Genomic DNA, 15,332 nt, shown 5'->3' with positions numbered 1-15,332 from the left:
AAAGAACACGAGTAGGGGAGGGGCAGAGAGAGGGAGACACAGAATCTGAAGTAGCCTGCAGGCTGCAGGCTCTAAGCTGTCAGCACAGAGCCTGATGGGGATTCGAACCCACAAACTGCAAGATCATGACTTGAGCTGAAGTTGGATGCTTAACTGATGGAGCCACTCTGGCACCCCCATGGGTTAAATTTAAATAAAGTCTGTTGTGCTTTACTTTTTTACACTCAGCATTATGTTTTTGAAGTGGATCCATGTTGCTGCATAGAAATTTGGTTCATCCTTCCTCATTTGCATGTTATTTTTCCATATGTTTGTATCACATTTTCTCTTATCTATTTTCTCATTGATGGGCATCTAATTTGCCTACAACTTTCACACAGTACTACAGTGAACAGCTTCATTCCTGTTTCATTATTGATCTGTTGAGAGTTTCTGGGATATATACCCAGTGTGGTGGGCAGCCTTTAAAATGGCTCCCAATGGTCCTTGCCCCCTGATATTCATGTCCTTGTTTAAATTCCTCCCCTTTAATATGGGCTGGACTAAGTGATTCTTTTCTAATGAATAGAATATGGCAAAAGTGATGAGATGTCACCTCTGAGTAGTTTACCAAAGATCTGTGACTTCTGTCTTGCTTGCCATTTCTCATTGTCTCTTCTCTGGGGGAAACAAGCTGTTATGTTGTGAACTGCCCTATGGAGAGGTCTATGTGGCAGGGAACTTATGTCTCTGACCAACAGCTATGTAAGCAAGCTTGGAAACATAATTCTCCACTTAACTTGAGATAACTGTAACCCCCACCTCACCTTTGACTGTAGTCTTTTGAGAAACTCAAACTCAGAGGCACTCAGCCAAACCACATCTAGATTCCTGACCCACATAATCTTTGAGATGATAAATGTTTGTCATTTTAAGCCTCTAAATCTTGGGGTAATTTATTACACAACGATAGGTAACTGATACACCCAGGCACATGACTGTTGGGTTATAGAATATATGCATACTTAGGGGCACCCGGGGGGCTCAGTTGGTTGAGCATCCTACTCTTGATTTTGGCTCAGGTCATGATCCTAATGTTGTGGGATCAAGCCCTGCATCAGACTCCACCTTGAGAGCCTACTTAAGATTCTCTTTCTCTCCCTCTGACCCTCCCCCCTACTCACGCTGTCTCTCTGTCTCAAAATAAAAATAAGTAGGGGCTCCTGGGTGGCTCAGTGGTTAAGCTTCTGACTCTTGATTTTGGCTCAGGTGATGATCTCATGGTTCATGACATTGAGCCCCACGTTGGGCTCTGTGCTGACAGCTCAGAGCCTGCTTGTGATTCTTTCTGCCCTCCTGCACTGTTCTCTTTCTTTCTCTCTCAAAATAAATAAAATAAAAATGAATAAGAATATATGCATACTTAACTAAGTACTGCCAGACTTCTTTCCAACAGAATACTTGAGGGCTTTTGTTTCCTCACATTTTCACTAGCCCTTGCTAATATCCTTTATAAATATTTTTTTGCCGGTCTGATAAGTGTAAAGTGATATCTCATTTTAATTATATTTATTTGATATATATTGAATATACTTTTGTTTCTTTTTTGGTCAGTGCTTATTCATATTCTTTCCTTTCTTTGGTTTTTCTGCCTTGTGTTGATTTAAAGAAAGGTATTGTGTAAATAGCCCTTGCTGGTTTCAGACATTACAGATATCTCATTGTATTACTTGTTAAATTTGCAAACAATGTCCTTCATTAAGCAGAAATATTTAATGCTGATGTAGTTATAATTTCTTTCTCCTTAAGGTTTGCTTCTCTGGGTCTTGTTTTAGCAGGACCATTGATATCCATAATTTAGACTTTTTTTTAATATTTATTTTTGAAAGAGAAAGGGTCGGGGAGGGGCAGAGAGAGAGAGGGAGACCAAGAATCTGCAGCCGGCTGCATGCTGGTAGGAAGCCCTATGTGGGGTTTGAACTCACAAACTGTGAGATCATGACCTGAGCCAAAGCCAGATGCTCAACTGACTGAGCCACCCAGGTGCCCCCGTAATTTAGACTTTTTAAGTAAGTCTTTTCTCTAAAAACCTTTGGATGAATTTAAAAATATGGAAAGGGGTGCCTGGGTGGCTCAGTCAGTTGAGCGTCTCACTCTTGATTTTGGCTCAGGTCATGATCTCACAGGTTTTGAGTTTGAGCCCCACATCGGGCTCTGCACTGACATCACAGAGCCTGCTCGAGATTCTCTCTCTCCCTGTCTTCTCTGCCGCTCCCCCACTCATTCTCTCTTTTGCTCTCTCTCTCCCAAAATAAATAAACATTAAAAATAAAAAATAAAAATATGGAAATAACTTGTGCTCTTTTGTTGCCCAATTCATTTGAATTTCTTTTGCTACACCACTGTCAAGTACTTATTTTACTTATAATGTGGTAACTTAGCCCATTCACAAATCTGGATGAAGATGAGGTGTGGCCATGTAGTAAGTGACCTGAATTAGGTTGATAGGGAAAACCTAGGAATGAATTGATATATTGGTCCCCAAGTTACAGAAACTATAAGACATATTTTTTTGCAAAGTAATATAAATGTATTTCTCTGCTTTTTTAAAAAAAAATGAGGGAAGCCCCAAATTCTTTAAAATAATAATTTTAGCTTTAGTTAATGTCCACCAGATGGCACCAGTGCACACTAAGTATTTATAAAATCGGAAGCATTATTCTCACACTTCTCTTAAAATCTTAAAAATGTATTGTCCATGTAATTAAGGAGGTAATTCTGACTCCCTACTAATTAGTCTTCAAGAAACTTTTTCTGAGGCTCTAGGTTGGGTGAGGTGTTTTGCTGTGTGGTCCTATAGCTAATAGCATTCACCTAATTGCTCTATAATTATTTACTGGAGTCTGTTTCTTCCACTTTAGGTAGAGATGGGGGCATTTTTAGCCTTGGTAGGCCCTGAATAGTGAGGCTTTCATTTATTTTTCTAATAGTCATTAAATTATGAGTTAGAGCTAGGTTTGGGAAGTAAGATCTAAAATCTAAAATGTAGACTACAATTTAAACATACCTTTCAATGCTTACAAAATCTGCAGTTTGGGAAAATAATGGAAGTAAATATTTCATTGTTTTAATTGTATATATTGAATTGATAATGAAAAAAAATAGCAATCATTATCCATCTCATTCACTGGACTGAGCTAGAAATCCCATTTCCTTTTGGGAAATGAACATAAGAGAAATTTACAAGCCTTGAAAAATAAATTTATGAATTAATATGCCCAAGCACCATAAAAGTGACTTCCAAGCAACAGGTTGGACTCCAAATATTAAACTTTCATACCATTTATCCTGAATGGCAGTAATGAAACTCAGGCTCTGTGTCTGTGATGTCTGGGTGTCTTAGAAAAGTTTCCATGAGCTCCCTCTTTCTTGTTTTTGGAGAGATGACATTTTTTCCTGTATTATCAATACATTTGAGATAGAGCAGGGACTGGACTCACCTTCCCTCTATCCTGACTGCAAAACCCAGGTTCCTTGATGGCGCAAACACTATGCCCTTTGACAGTACATCTTGCAGGAATGTGGAAGCAGGATGCTTACCAAAGGAGAGACTTGACTGTGAAGACTGGTGACTACCAAACCAGTCTATACCTAGGTGGGCCCCAGTGCTAACCTTTCACCAATTTTTTCCCTCTTTATAATACTAAAAATCACACCCCAGGGTGGAGATTTAAAATGCTAATGAGACATGAGATGCATGAGGAAGCATATGCTACCCATTGTGCCTGTGCGCCCAACTTTATATATCTTGCCCTGCCCCTACATGCTTAGCTTGCACTCCTTTTCTGTCTTAGCCATTTTGAAAACTTTCCCTGGCCTTTGTTTGGGAATTCAACCTGAAGGACCCTTTCCTTTGTGCTATCTCCCTTGTGCTAGATCATAAGCCCCAATAAAAGTCTTTTCCTGAAATTTCTGTTTGGTGCCAGTCTATTACTATTGCTTGGAAAGCCCAAGGACCCAAGTGTGTAACAAATTGAGAGGTCCAGCCAAGCATCAGACTTTCCTGGAAAACATATCTCCGGAGCCTTCTTACTGATGTTCACTTGTGGCAGGTTACTTCACAGGCTTTCTCTATTGAATCTTCTTTTTAAAAAATTATCGATACCAGTATTTCCCAAAGTGTGATTAGTGAAACGATAGTCTTCCTAGACTGACTTTCTTGGGAAAGAAAAGTGTTCTGTTGTTAAGCAAGAGAAAAAAAGCGTTCTGTTGTTACATATTCTGCTGTTTCCTTCTTTGTAGGTCACATTGTCATGTTAAAGACTGTAACAGTGATTCTCAATGGAGTGGTACTGTCCCCTAGGGAGTATTTTATAAATTATAAATTTCTGGGAGTGTTTTATTGTCATACTGATTGGCCTAGAGGTTATGGACACTAGCTAGCTTGCATTGCACAGACAGTCCCACAAAAGCAGGAATTATCTCTGGCTGTCTGGGACTTACTCTTGTCATTTATTGTCATATAGCTGAAAAATCTGTTTATAATTAAGCTGAGGACCTACCTCCATTTTACATATAAATACAAAGTAGTTGTGATTTTATAATAGACACTGAATGTCTTAGGACTATAATGAATGACGATGTCAGTCAAGGGAAGATTGTATTTTGTTTGGAGCTTTGCCAAGAATTATTTATTTCAGAAAAGCACATCGTGAGCAAACACAACTGGTTGTATTTGAGTCACTGATGCAGCACAACTTTGTAGCCCCGTTTGAACTGTCATATTCACGTGATTCTCCATACAAGTGTCTGACTTATGTCTTTTGGTTTAGTTATTCCCAAGGATTTATATATATATATATATATATATATATATATATATATATATTTTTTTTTTTTTTTTTTTTTTTTTTTTTTTAACATTTATTTACTTTTGAGACAGAGACAGAGCATGAATGGGGGAGGGGCAGAGAGAGAGGGAGACACAGAATCGGAAGCAGGCTCCAGGCTCTGAGCCATCAGCCCAGAGCCTGACGCGGGGCTCGAACTCACGGACCGCGAGATCGTGACCTGAGCTGAAGTCGGATGCTCAACTGACTGAGCCACCCAGGCGCCCCAAGAATTTATATATTAAAATACATATTTTGTTGGTGGTGGTCCTTTTGGAAATTGTTTATGTAGGATATGTCTATGAATTTTGTTTCAGGGTGTAAAGGAGGTGTTACAAAGATAGACGTTTTCACCAAAGGCATATTAGATCTAGGGTTCGGGACCACTATCCTAAGTAGAGAAATCTGGTGAATTTTCTTAACCCAGCATTTGCTAAGCTAATTTGATAATAGAACCTTTTTTTGTGTATAGTATCTGTTAACATTAGAGAAAGCTATAGTAATTCAAATCCTGTCATTAATGAAACTTTTTATAGTACTTTATACTTTTCACAATGCTTTCACATGCCTTATTTCAATTTATTTTCACATGAGGTACTTAGCATAGGTTTTCTCTATTCGTTCGGAAGATGAAGTAAACCAGGAGAATTCAGGTGACCCACCTTAGGACACTCAAAGGTGTGTGACAGAGCCACAGACAGACGAGAGGGCTGATTCCGATTCATGCCCTTTTTTCTACATCTGATGGCTCTGGGAGTTTGCCAGTCCCAGCGTAGGGTTCTCTCCATTTCTCCACGCTTCTGTGGCCAGGAAGTAGGGAAGGAAAAGGTGGAACCATGTCAGAACAGCACTGGGGCAGGTGAAGCTTTCCACACTAAGGGAGCTGACTGTCCAGTCTAAAGTCCACCAGCTTATTTCCCCCACTTCCTCCTTCTTGCTGTTTGCCTTTCAAGTTCACCACCTTTCTTGTATTTCTAGATCAAAAGGGTGATCAAAGGAGAAAAAGTGAAACTGCAGCTCACTGGTTAAAACTGCTGGATGGAATGTGGAATTTGTGATTTAACATTGCTTTCTCATTATCTTCTGTTGTTCCTGGGGCTTATGGTTAGTATTTGCATCACCAACTCTTGTTGAGATTACAGACCTACAGGATGTCTATTCTAAAGAGGAAATAATAATGGCAAACGGCTTTTACTACATGTCAGGCATCATTCTAAGTGCCTAATATACGTTAATTTATGTAATCCTTAACAAAAACTTTGTGAGGTAGGTAATAGTATTATCTCCATTTAGATGAGGAAACTGAGGCAGAAGAGGTTTAAATCACTTATTCGAGGTTATACAGCTAGTAAGTGATAAAAGAAGGGTTCAGTACTTTGCCCCAAGTGGTTCAGCTAGTAAGTGGCAGAACTGAGATTTGAGTCTGCACAGTCTGGCATCAGAGAAAAGCTTATGGATTACCAAAGAGGAATGGACTGTGGTAACGTCAGAATATGACAGATGGAATCTTGTGGTTTTCTTTTAGAATGAGTGTTGGGAGAACTTTTATTGAAAACTTACAATCAAGTTTGAGCTTTGTTTTTTAAATCTAAAAGGAGTGTCAGGGTATAAGAGGTCTTACAAGGAAGTTCCTACCTGTAAGTCTCAAGTGTCATACTCTCTTAAATTCTATCATTAACATATCAAACCTTTGAGTTTTCTTTGGGTTCAACTGTTAGATATATTCTTAAAAGACTAATGTATTTTTTTTAATAATTACAACAGACATTTATTTAAAGTAATAACATTGCAGCTCAAATAATTCCAAATTGTACATTTCGGGTTTACCCAACTTCTTAAAAATATTTGAGGGCAGCTGCAACCACAGATATCAACTCCATGATTATTTATTTGCCCATTCTTCTCTTTCCCGAATAACTTCTTTCAGATATGGTTCAAGGTAGAATTTATCCTCCTCATATTTTGTCCACTGCTCTTTAGGCAAGACCTGGTGCCTCATGGTCAGGTCCAGTGCTCTCTTAATGCGAAACATCCTGTAGTTATAAAGGTTCTCAGGAAGCCTTCTTATGGCCTCTTTCACATCATCATTCTCATATGTTGTATCATCTTGCGTTAGTCCCAGTTTATTGAACCCTGCAGCATTGTAATACCATTTTCAAATACCCTCCAGCCACTGGCTTGATGCTGCAACCGCAGGCCAGCTCCCCATTTTGACCTGAGACTCTTAAAAGACTAATGTATTAAACTAAATGACAAAGGTCAGTGACTTAGTAGTTTTGAGCAAAACTAACCAAGTGAACCTAGAGCCTACTGGCCAGCTAACTTCTTTCCTTCCCTACTCCTTTCCTCTGTTCTTTGGTTTTGCTTATGGCTGCACTCCAAGTAATACCAGCAGCTTGTAAGTGTCCTAAAAAAATAGATTTCAAAAGAGGAGCAGGACATTTTTATTTCATGCTTGTTGCCAAGTTTCATTAAGCTGTTTTGCTGGATTTTCCATTTATTCCTCTGTGATTTTGGTGTAAATTTATTACCCAGCCAACATGTGGGCCAGTGCTTCTTTTCAAGCTTATGCTAATTGATAACAGAAACCAGAGCTGGAAGTTGGACAAGACAAAGCTGCAAATGGAACACCGGGTGGCGAAGGGGGCACATATCATGTCTGGAGATAATGGTAAGCATGCTGGTGACCTGAGGTGAGGTACAGTGGGTGGGACCGGCCCAGGAAACACTGGAGACCAGTGGGCACGCACTGAGGGAGTGCCTGCTTGCTCAGGGTTGGGCACTGGGCACTTTGCATACAGTGGCAAACAAATTAAAGACCTCGCTGGCATCCTTCCTGATTCCTGAATTCAGATTTTAAAATGAGGCAATATATGGAATTTTCGAAAAGTCTCTATTGTGATGAATTGTTCCTCAGAACTCCCTAACAGCATGTCTTACCAACCTTAACATACACTTACCAAGTTGTGATTTCAGACAAGCCTGATGTAAAGTTCATTTGTTTTATATTCCTCTTACTACATACAAAAGGAAACACACATCACAAAGACAAGAAAGATGATTATTTGTTTCAAACGCTACCACAAAACATTTTCATAAAGTATGTAGTAGGTATTAAGGTGTTAGGTGCTTTGAGTACTGAGCAGTTAGCTGTAGAAATTTGTCACCAGAGAAACTCAGATGGAAAGCACCTTGCAGATAAAATCTGGAGATGATTGGATAAAATCATTAAAATCAGTAAAATGAGTGGATCACAATGGTTTTCTTGGTGGCCACACAATCAGGATTAAGAAACCATGGGACTGGGAATTAGTCTTCTTGGGCTTGACTCCTGCTTTGCTGTGAAACAGTGGGAGGTCCATGTTAGCCTCTCTGTTAGTGTCTCACTGGCCCACCTCACCAGGGATAACAAGCATTATATATAATGATGAATGGGAAAGTATCTTGGAAATTGAAACTTTGTACTATTTAAGATACTGTTGTTAGTTGTTAATTCTAGTTCATAATACAATTTTTTTTCTTCTTCTTAAGTAAGCTCCATGACCAGCATGGAGCCCACGGTGGGGCCCAAACTCATGACATGAGATCAAGACCTAAACCAAGATCAAGAGTCTGACACTCAACCGACAGAGCCACCTGGGCATCCCTAGTTCATAATATAATTTAAATGAGGCTCATTTATTCTTTGCAAATGGATTCTTTTCTCTATTATGATAATACTGTTGATAATATTTATATATTTCAAAGATTTAATTTTTTTTAATTTTTTTTTTTTTAACATTTATTTATTTTTGAGACAGAGAGAGACAGAGCATGAGCAGGGGAGGGTCAGAGAGAGAGGGAGACACAGAATCCGAAACAGGCTCCAGGCTCTGAGCTGTCAGCCCAGAGCCCGATGCGGGGCTTGAACTCACGGACCGCAAGATCATGACCTGAGCCAAAGTCGGACGCCCAACCGACTGAGCCACCCAGGCGCCCCAAGATTTTATTTTTCTAAGTAATTTCTACACCTAACATGGGGCTTGAAGTCACAACCCCAAGATTAAGAGTCAGCATTCTCTACAGACTAAACCAGCCAGAAACCCCTCCTTTAAAAAAAAAAAAAAGATTTTATTTTTTTAAATGGATAATACTTATTTAATTAACAGAAATGTGATTTGTCCACAGACAAACAGCAAGTAGCAGTGCTGCAGCTGGGGCCCTGATGAAGTTTGGGGAGATCTATGAATATCCTGATTCACAGCCTGTGGTACTTTCCTAGGGTCTTCAGGTTAGCTGCTTGGGGTCTCACTTCCTCTTTAATTATGTATAACTGGCTTCTTACTCTGTAGAGTTACTATTTTCTAACTAGTCAAGAGAGATAACTTTCTGGCTTTAATACATCCCCACCACATTTTTACTGGTCATGGACTGTTTCTTCCCATATGGGCATCAGTATCTGGGTCCCAACCTATATTCTATTGATTTTATAGGTACTGCAGGTAAAAAGGTATCCCCTAGTTTATGTCTACATCCGTATGTACAGACCAGCCTAGGTCTTCAGGGAGGCTCTATTTCTGGTGGTCTGAGGAGCTGAGGAAATTGCCATAGGAGGTATCTTCTTGGAGTGACCACAGAGAGCCAGCCATGCTCTAATGGCTCAAATGGTTCCAGGCCCTCTCTGAGGAACCAGAATTCTCATCTGGCTTAGATCCCCAGGGCCTGCAGAATAGCCCCGAAACAGCTGAGGGAACCTTAAAACTGATCAGTGTCAGACATTTTCCAGGCTGAGCTGCATGGATCGTTAGTCAACTTTGGGGGAGAGTTGCAATTGTCATAAACCTTGTGCTCCCAATATATGACCCCAGGGTTCTTCTAGGACATCTCGAGTATATCCTGGACTCTCTGTGATAGAGACTACTTGTTCGCAATTTGCTGTCTACCAGAGAGGCACTGGCAGCCCTGAACCTGACTCTGTTGTCAGGCTGGGGCTTTTCCTCATAGAGTCCTGATATGGTCAGTCTCATCCTTGTTATAAGTTTCTTTCAAATACTTCATATTTCAAAGCCCAGCTCAAATGTCACTTTCTTTTCCTATAGGCTCCCAACGTGAACATAATAAATTACATACATATATACATACTATACCATACAGTGCTGTGTGCCCATAGTACTTTATCCATACTTGTAGTGGAATTCTTAACACATAGTGTCTAAAACGTGTCTGCCTTTGTGCTTAAAGGGAGCTATAAACTTCTTAAGAGTAAAGACTACATGTGACTCATTTGATCTATTTATATATTTGCAAGGTCTCACATCATGATTGGAACATTCATGTTTATTGCCTTAAATTCTTTTCAAGGCCAATGAGATGGAAATCAAAGATAGTACCACTCTTTTCCTGATTAATTATTTCAACACATTTATCAAAACCTACTAACATGTTATACACCAGCCTGCCATGAAGAAGCAGTTATGAATAAGATGCACATATGATTCCCCTACAGGGAGCTTATAGTTGGGTAGTCTTCTCTATTTTCATGCCTTGTTGTCCCTGATAAATCAATTGTTGCTTCTGGTGGTGGTGAGCTAAGCCAGACTGTTCCTTCTCACTCATCCAGGACATGGACATGTGTTGCTGATGCTGGTGGTAGAAGCAGCAGACAGTGAGCAGAATTGTACCCTCCCCTTCTGACTGTGTTCATGATAATTGTGGCATGACCAATCATCATCTACTCTTGCCTGCTCTCCCCAAAGGGAACTCTAGATAAGTTCCGTAGCAGTGGATAATGACAGATTGGATCCTGGGAGCCTAGGCTTGACATCCTGGAGTAAAAACTCTGGGTGGATGGAGCCAGAGAGTAAGGAGGGTATCAAATCCAAGAAGCCAAGTCTATTTCAAATCCAAAGGGCAAGCATAAGATAGAAAACAGGGGGCCGTTTTAGTTTAGAAAGCTAGAGTTCAAAGTTTAGAGGCAATATTGGACAGAGATGAAGCTGAAAGGTAGGAATGGAGCTGGAGGTTAAGAGCTGGTTGATGTATCCAACAGTTTTGTGGTAAAGAGGTAAGATGTCAATAATTTTCTGTTCTTGAATTTCTCAGCTTGCTGAGAGATAAGGACTGGGCTGTTTGGAGGGTGATGTCAGCTTTATGGCTGAATAAGATGCCCATAGTTTGTGTCCTTCTCCCAACAACAACAATGTAGCATCCATCAGAGTGCCTTCGTAGAAGCTGTGGGATCCAGTACCACATGCCACAGGATCTGGGGGGAGACTTTGCCCATCCATACATCACATAATAGGCATATAGATGTTGGTCCCAGCTGTGGACTATGAACTGGCTCTAGCCCCTTTTGGGCTGCAGTCCAGGAGCCCCCGGAAAACAGTCTTCAACAGTCACCCACAAACAAAAGAGCCAGGTTTCCAGTGGAGAAGTTCCAGCGCACCATAGAAACAAAAAAAGCATGAGTTTGGATGCATTGGAAGGGGTGAGAGGAACAGTTTGATTTTATCTGTATCACTTCTACCCCAAGGCAACACAGTTTAGGGCCAAGAGAAATCTTCTTGGCCTTTGATCTCTCCTGTAGAGGAAAAGGAATGTGTGGGTGAGTATCTGGCTTCTCCAGCTGTATGGGACACTGCCAAAGAGGCTCATTTCTCTCTTCTCCATCCAGAGTACTGAGTCATGAGCTCCATGACTGAGGGGGGCAGGAAAAGTTGGAAGAGCAACAATCTGAACTCTTGGAGAGCATGAAAGAGATGTGGATCCTACTGTGTCACAGATTCCACCAAGAAGACTGCCCATGAACCACTAAGGACTCTTTGCTAGTGGATTCCCTCAATTGGCCCGTAGGTATCCCCACTGCCTCAATGCCCCACACTGTGAGTGCATTTCTTAGCATAAACCTTACAGGCCTGGAGAGAGTGGTATGATATATTCAAAGTGGTGAAAGAACAAAACCTGTCAATCAAGAATTCAGAAGGGTACCTGGGTGGCTCAGTCAGTTAAGTGTCTGACTTCAGCTCAGGTCATGATCTCAGGGTTGGTGAGTTTGAGTCCCACATCAGGCTCTGTGCTAATAGCTCAGAGCCTGCAACCTGCTTTGGTTTTTGTATCTCCCTCTCTGCCCCTTCCCTGCTCGTGCTGTGTCTCTCAAAAGTGAATAAACATTAAAAAAAATTCAGAAAAGGAGAGATAAAGACTTTCACAGACAAACAAAAGCTGAAGAAGTTAATCCCCATTAGACCTGCCTTACAAAAAATGCTGAAAGGCGTTCTTCCAGCTGAAGTGAAAGGATCTAATTAGTAACATGAAAATAGACAACACATTGGTAAAGCTAAGCATATGGTCAAATTCAGACTAATACTGTAGTGGTGGTGTGTTAACCACTTTAGTATAAGATCAAAGGACAAGAGAACTAGAAATAACTATAGTTAGTATAATTTGTTAATACACAATATAAAAAGAAGTAAATTGTAACATCAAAAACAAAAGGGGAGGGGTAGAAAGGTAGACCTCCTATGTGTAATTGAAGTTAAGTTGCTATAAGTTTAAAATGGACAGTTTTAGTTACGAGATGTCTTATGTACACACATCTTGCTAACCACAAAGCAAAAACCTGGAGTAGATTCACAAAAGATAAAAAGGAGAATCAGCGAATACCGCAGAAAATCAATTCACGGAGGCAGGCAGAAAGAAAGGAAAAAAGGAACAGTGGAAGTACAAAACAGCCAGAAAGCAATAAGTAAGGTGACATTAGTAAGTTCTTACCTACCATTAATTATTCTAAATGTAGGTGAATTGAATCCACCAGTCAAAAGACAGAGAGTGGCTGAGTGGATGACATAACAATACCCAACTATATGCTACCTACAAGAGACTTTCCACTTTCAGAACACACATAGGCTTCAAGTGAAGACATGGAAAGAGATATTCTGTGCAAGTGGAAACCAAAAGAGAGCAGGAGTAGCTATACTTCTATCAGACAAAATAGACTTTAAGCCAAAAATGGTAACAAGAAACAAAGAAGGTCATTATATAATGAAAATAGGTCAATTCATCAACATGTTATTACAATTATTTATGTCCTCATCACTGGAGCACCTAAATACAGTAAGCAAATACAGATCTGAAGGCAGAAATAGACAAAATGATACAATTAATAATAGGGGACTTTAGTACCCTTTCAACAATGGATATAGACAGAAAATCAGTAAGGAAACTCCAGACTTGAACTATACCTTAGACCAAATGGATCTAACAGACATATACAGAATGTTTCCCCCAACAGAAGTGCAATACACATTCTTCTCAAGTGCACATGAAACATTCTCCAGGATGGATTATGTGATAAGTCACAAAACAAATCTTAGCAAATTAAAGAATATTGAAATCTTAAGTATCTTTCCTGACCACAATAATATGAAACTAGAAATCAATAATAAAAGGAGGAAAGATGGAAAATTAACAAACATATGGAAATCAACATGCTTGTGAACAAGCAATGGGTCTAAGAAATCAAAAGCAAAATTAAAAAATATGTATCTTTAAACAAAAATGGAAACATAACATACCAAACCCTATGGGATGCAGTAAAAGAGGGAAGTTTATAACAATAAAGACCTACATTAAGAAAAAAGATCTTGGGAATGCAAGCTGGTACAGCCACTCTGGAAAACAGTATGGAGGTTCCTCAAAAAATTAAAAATAGAACTACCCTACAACCCAGCAATTGAGCTACTAGGCATTTATCCATGGGATACAGGTGTGCTGTTTCGAAGGGACACATGCATCCCCATGTTTATAGCAGCACTATCAACAATAGCCAAAATATGGAAAGAGCCCAAATGTCCATCGATGGATGAGTGGATAAAGAAGATGTAGTATATACACACAATGGAGTATTACTCGTCAATTAAAAAGAATGAAATCTTGCCATTGGCAACTACGTGGATGGGACTGGAGGGTATTATGCGAAGTGAAATTAGAGAAAGACAAAAATCATATGTCTTCACTCATGTGAGTACTTTAAGAGACAAAACAGATGAACATAAGGGAAAGGAAACAAAAATCATAAAAACAGAGGGGGACAAAACATAAGAGACTCGTAAATATGGAGAACAAACTGGGGGTTGCTGGAGGGTTGTGGGAGGGGGGATGGGCTAAATGGGTAAGGGGCATTAAGGAATCTACTAATGAAATCATTGCTGTACTATATGCTAACTAATTTGGATAAAAATTTAAAAAAATAAAATAAAAAAAGCAGAAAATACCCACCCAAAAAAGAAAAAAGAAATATCTTTATCAGATTTCACACCATAAGCAACTACAAAGAAGAATAAACCAAGCCCAAAGTTAGCAGAAGAGGGGAAATAACAAAGAACAGCAGAAATAAATGAAATAAAGACTAGAAAAATAATAGAAAAAAGTCAGTGAAACTGAGTTGATTTTTTAAAAAGAAAAGTGGTGGAGGTGTTAACTAATGCTACCTTAGTAATCACAGTATATAAATGTATCAACTCAACGTGTTGTACACCTTAAACTTACACAATGTTATATGTCAATTCAATGGTGCCCAGTCTTATGGGTGCAAGAGAAGAATTGTAAAGCATAGCCCTTGTCCTTTAAGGAACCTATTGCTTAGCTGTGAGAAAGGAATCACACTTAAAAAAAAAAAAAGAATGGAGTAAGATGGGGTTGAATTTAATTAAGAATCAGAAGACTAGAGACCCAAGTGGAAAGTGGCTGGGCTGGTGTGAGCTGAGGGCATGGGATGGCTTTGTGGGCCTTGAGGCACAGGCTCATTCACAGCCATCAATTTATGCCACACAGTTCTTTCTCATGTTGGGAACCTCAGTGAGGTCTGTGCTCAGGCCATAATTTACATGAAGAAAGATAAGGTTAACAGTAGGATGCTCAGAATGCAGCTTTAGTCCATTCAAATTTTTTTTTTTTTCCTAAAATACCTTATAAAGAAATCTCATTTATCATAGAAATATTCTTAGCTCTCATACTTCAACCATGGGAAAGCCAAGAGCTACCCAAAGCTTTTTGTTTGGCCTAAAAGTCGTGTATAGTAATGTCAGCTGCTTTGATGTTGGCATTTCACCACAAGTGGATGACACAGGTCAATCTGCCTTTGGGACTGGGAGAGTTTCCCAGCTCCACCTGGAGCCTGACTCACCTCATTGACCTCTGTTGCTCTTTTTGTGGCATGTTTTCCGTTCTGCTAGATTGCCTTTCGCTGACTAAAAAGATGGTTGCTCACCACTGAGGCTTGTGCAGGCACGTAACTGTTAGTACTAAGCAAGAGCCCCACGTGTTCTGGTGTCTCTCCCCAAGTTCTGCACATTTAACACTTGCCTTTGTGTTATGAAGCATGGAGTTCCTTTGATGCATAAAGTAAGATGTTCTCATTAATAACTGGCTTCCCTGTCCTTGCTTTGCTGTCAGGAGAGAACTGGATGATAAAACCTATGATTTATT

General features: G+C 39.7%; 1 protein-coding gene and 1 pseudogene across 8 annotated transcripts in view; one reads left to right on the top strand and one right to left on the bottom strand.

Annotated features, from left to right (window-relative positions):
- NMD3 (NMD3 ribosome export adaptor) overlaps positions 1 to 15,332 on the top strand; it is a 67,126-nt gene that overhangs the window by 44,361 nt on the left and 7,433 nt on the right. For 4 of the 8 annotated variants that reach the window (XM_042955668.1, XM_042955669.1, XM_042955670.1 and 1 more), the window contains 3 exons: positions 7,420 to 7,539; positions 9,036 to 9,138; positions 11,521 to 11,695. In XM_042955668.1, the coding sequence (XP_042811602.1) occupies positions 7,420 to 7,539; positions 9,036 to 9,073 (158 nt within the window). In that variant the 3' untranslated portion in view covers positions 9,074 to 9,138; positions 11,521 to 11,695. Of the gene's footprint in view, positions 1 to 7,403; positions 7,576 to 8,399; positions 8,433 to 9,035; positions 9,139 to 11,520; positions 11,696 to 15,332 lie in introns of those variants that run through there. The other 4 variants (XM_042955672.1, XM_042955673.1, XM_042955671.1 and 1 more) reach the window with 4 other exon arrangements.
- On the bottom strand, positions 6,751 to 7,077 carry LOC122230029 (annotated as a pseudogene).

Source organism: Panthera leo, chromosome C2 (assembly GCF_018350215.1).
Source record: "Panthera leo isolate Ple1 chromosome C2, P.leo_Ple1_pat1.1, whole genome shotgun sequence".
Taxonomy (NCBI): Eukaryota; Metazoa; Chordata; class Mammalia; order Carnivora; family Felidae; genus Panthera; species Panthera leo.
The sequence above is the reverse complement of the archived record's forward strand: the minus strand, read 5'-3'. Positions and strand labels throughout refer to the sequence as shown.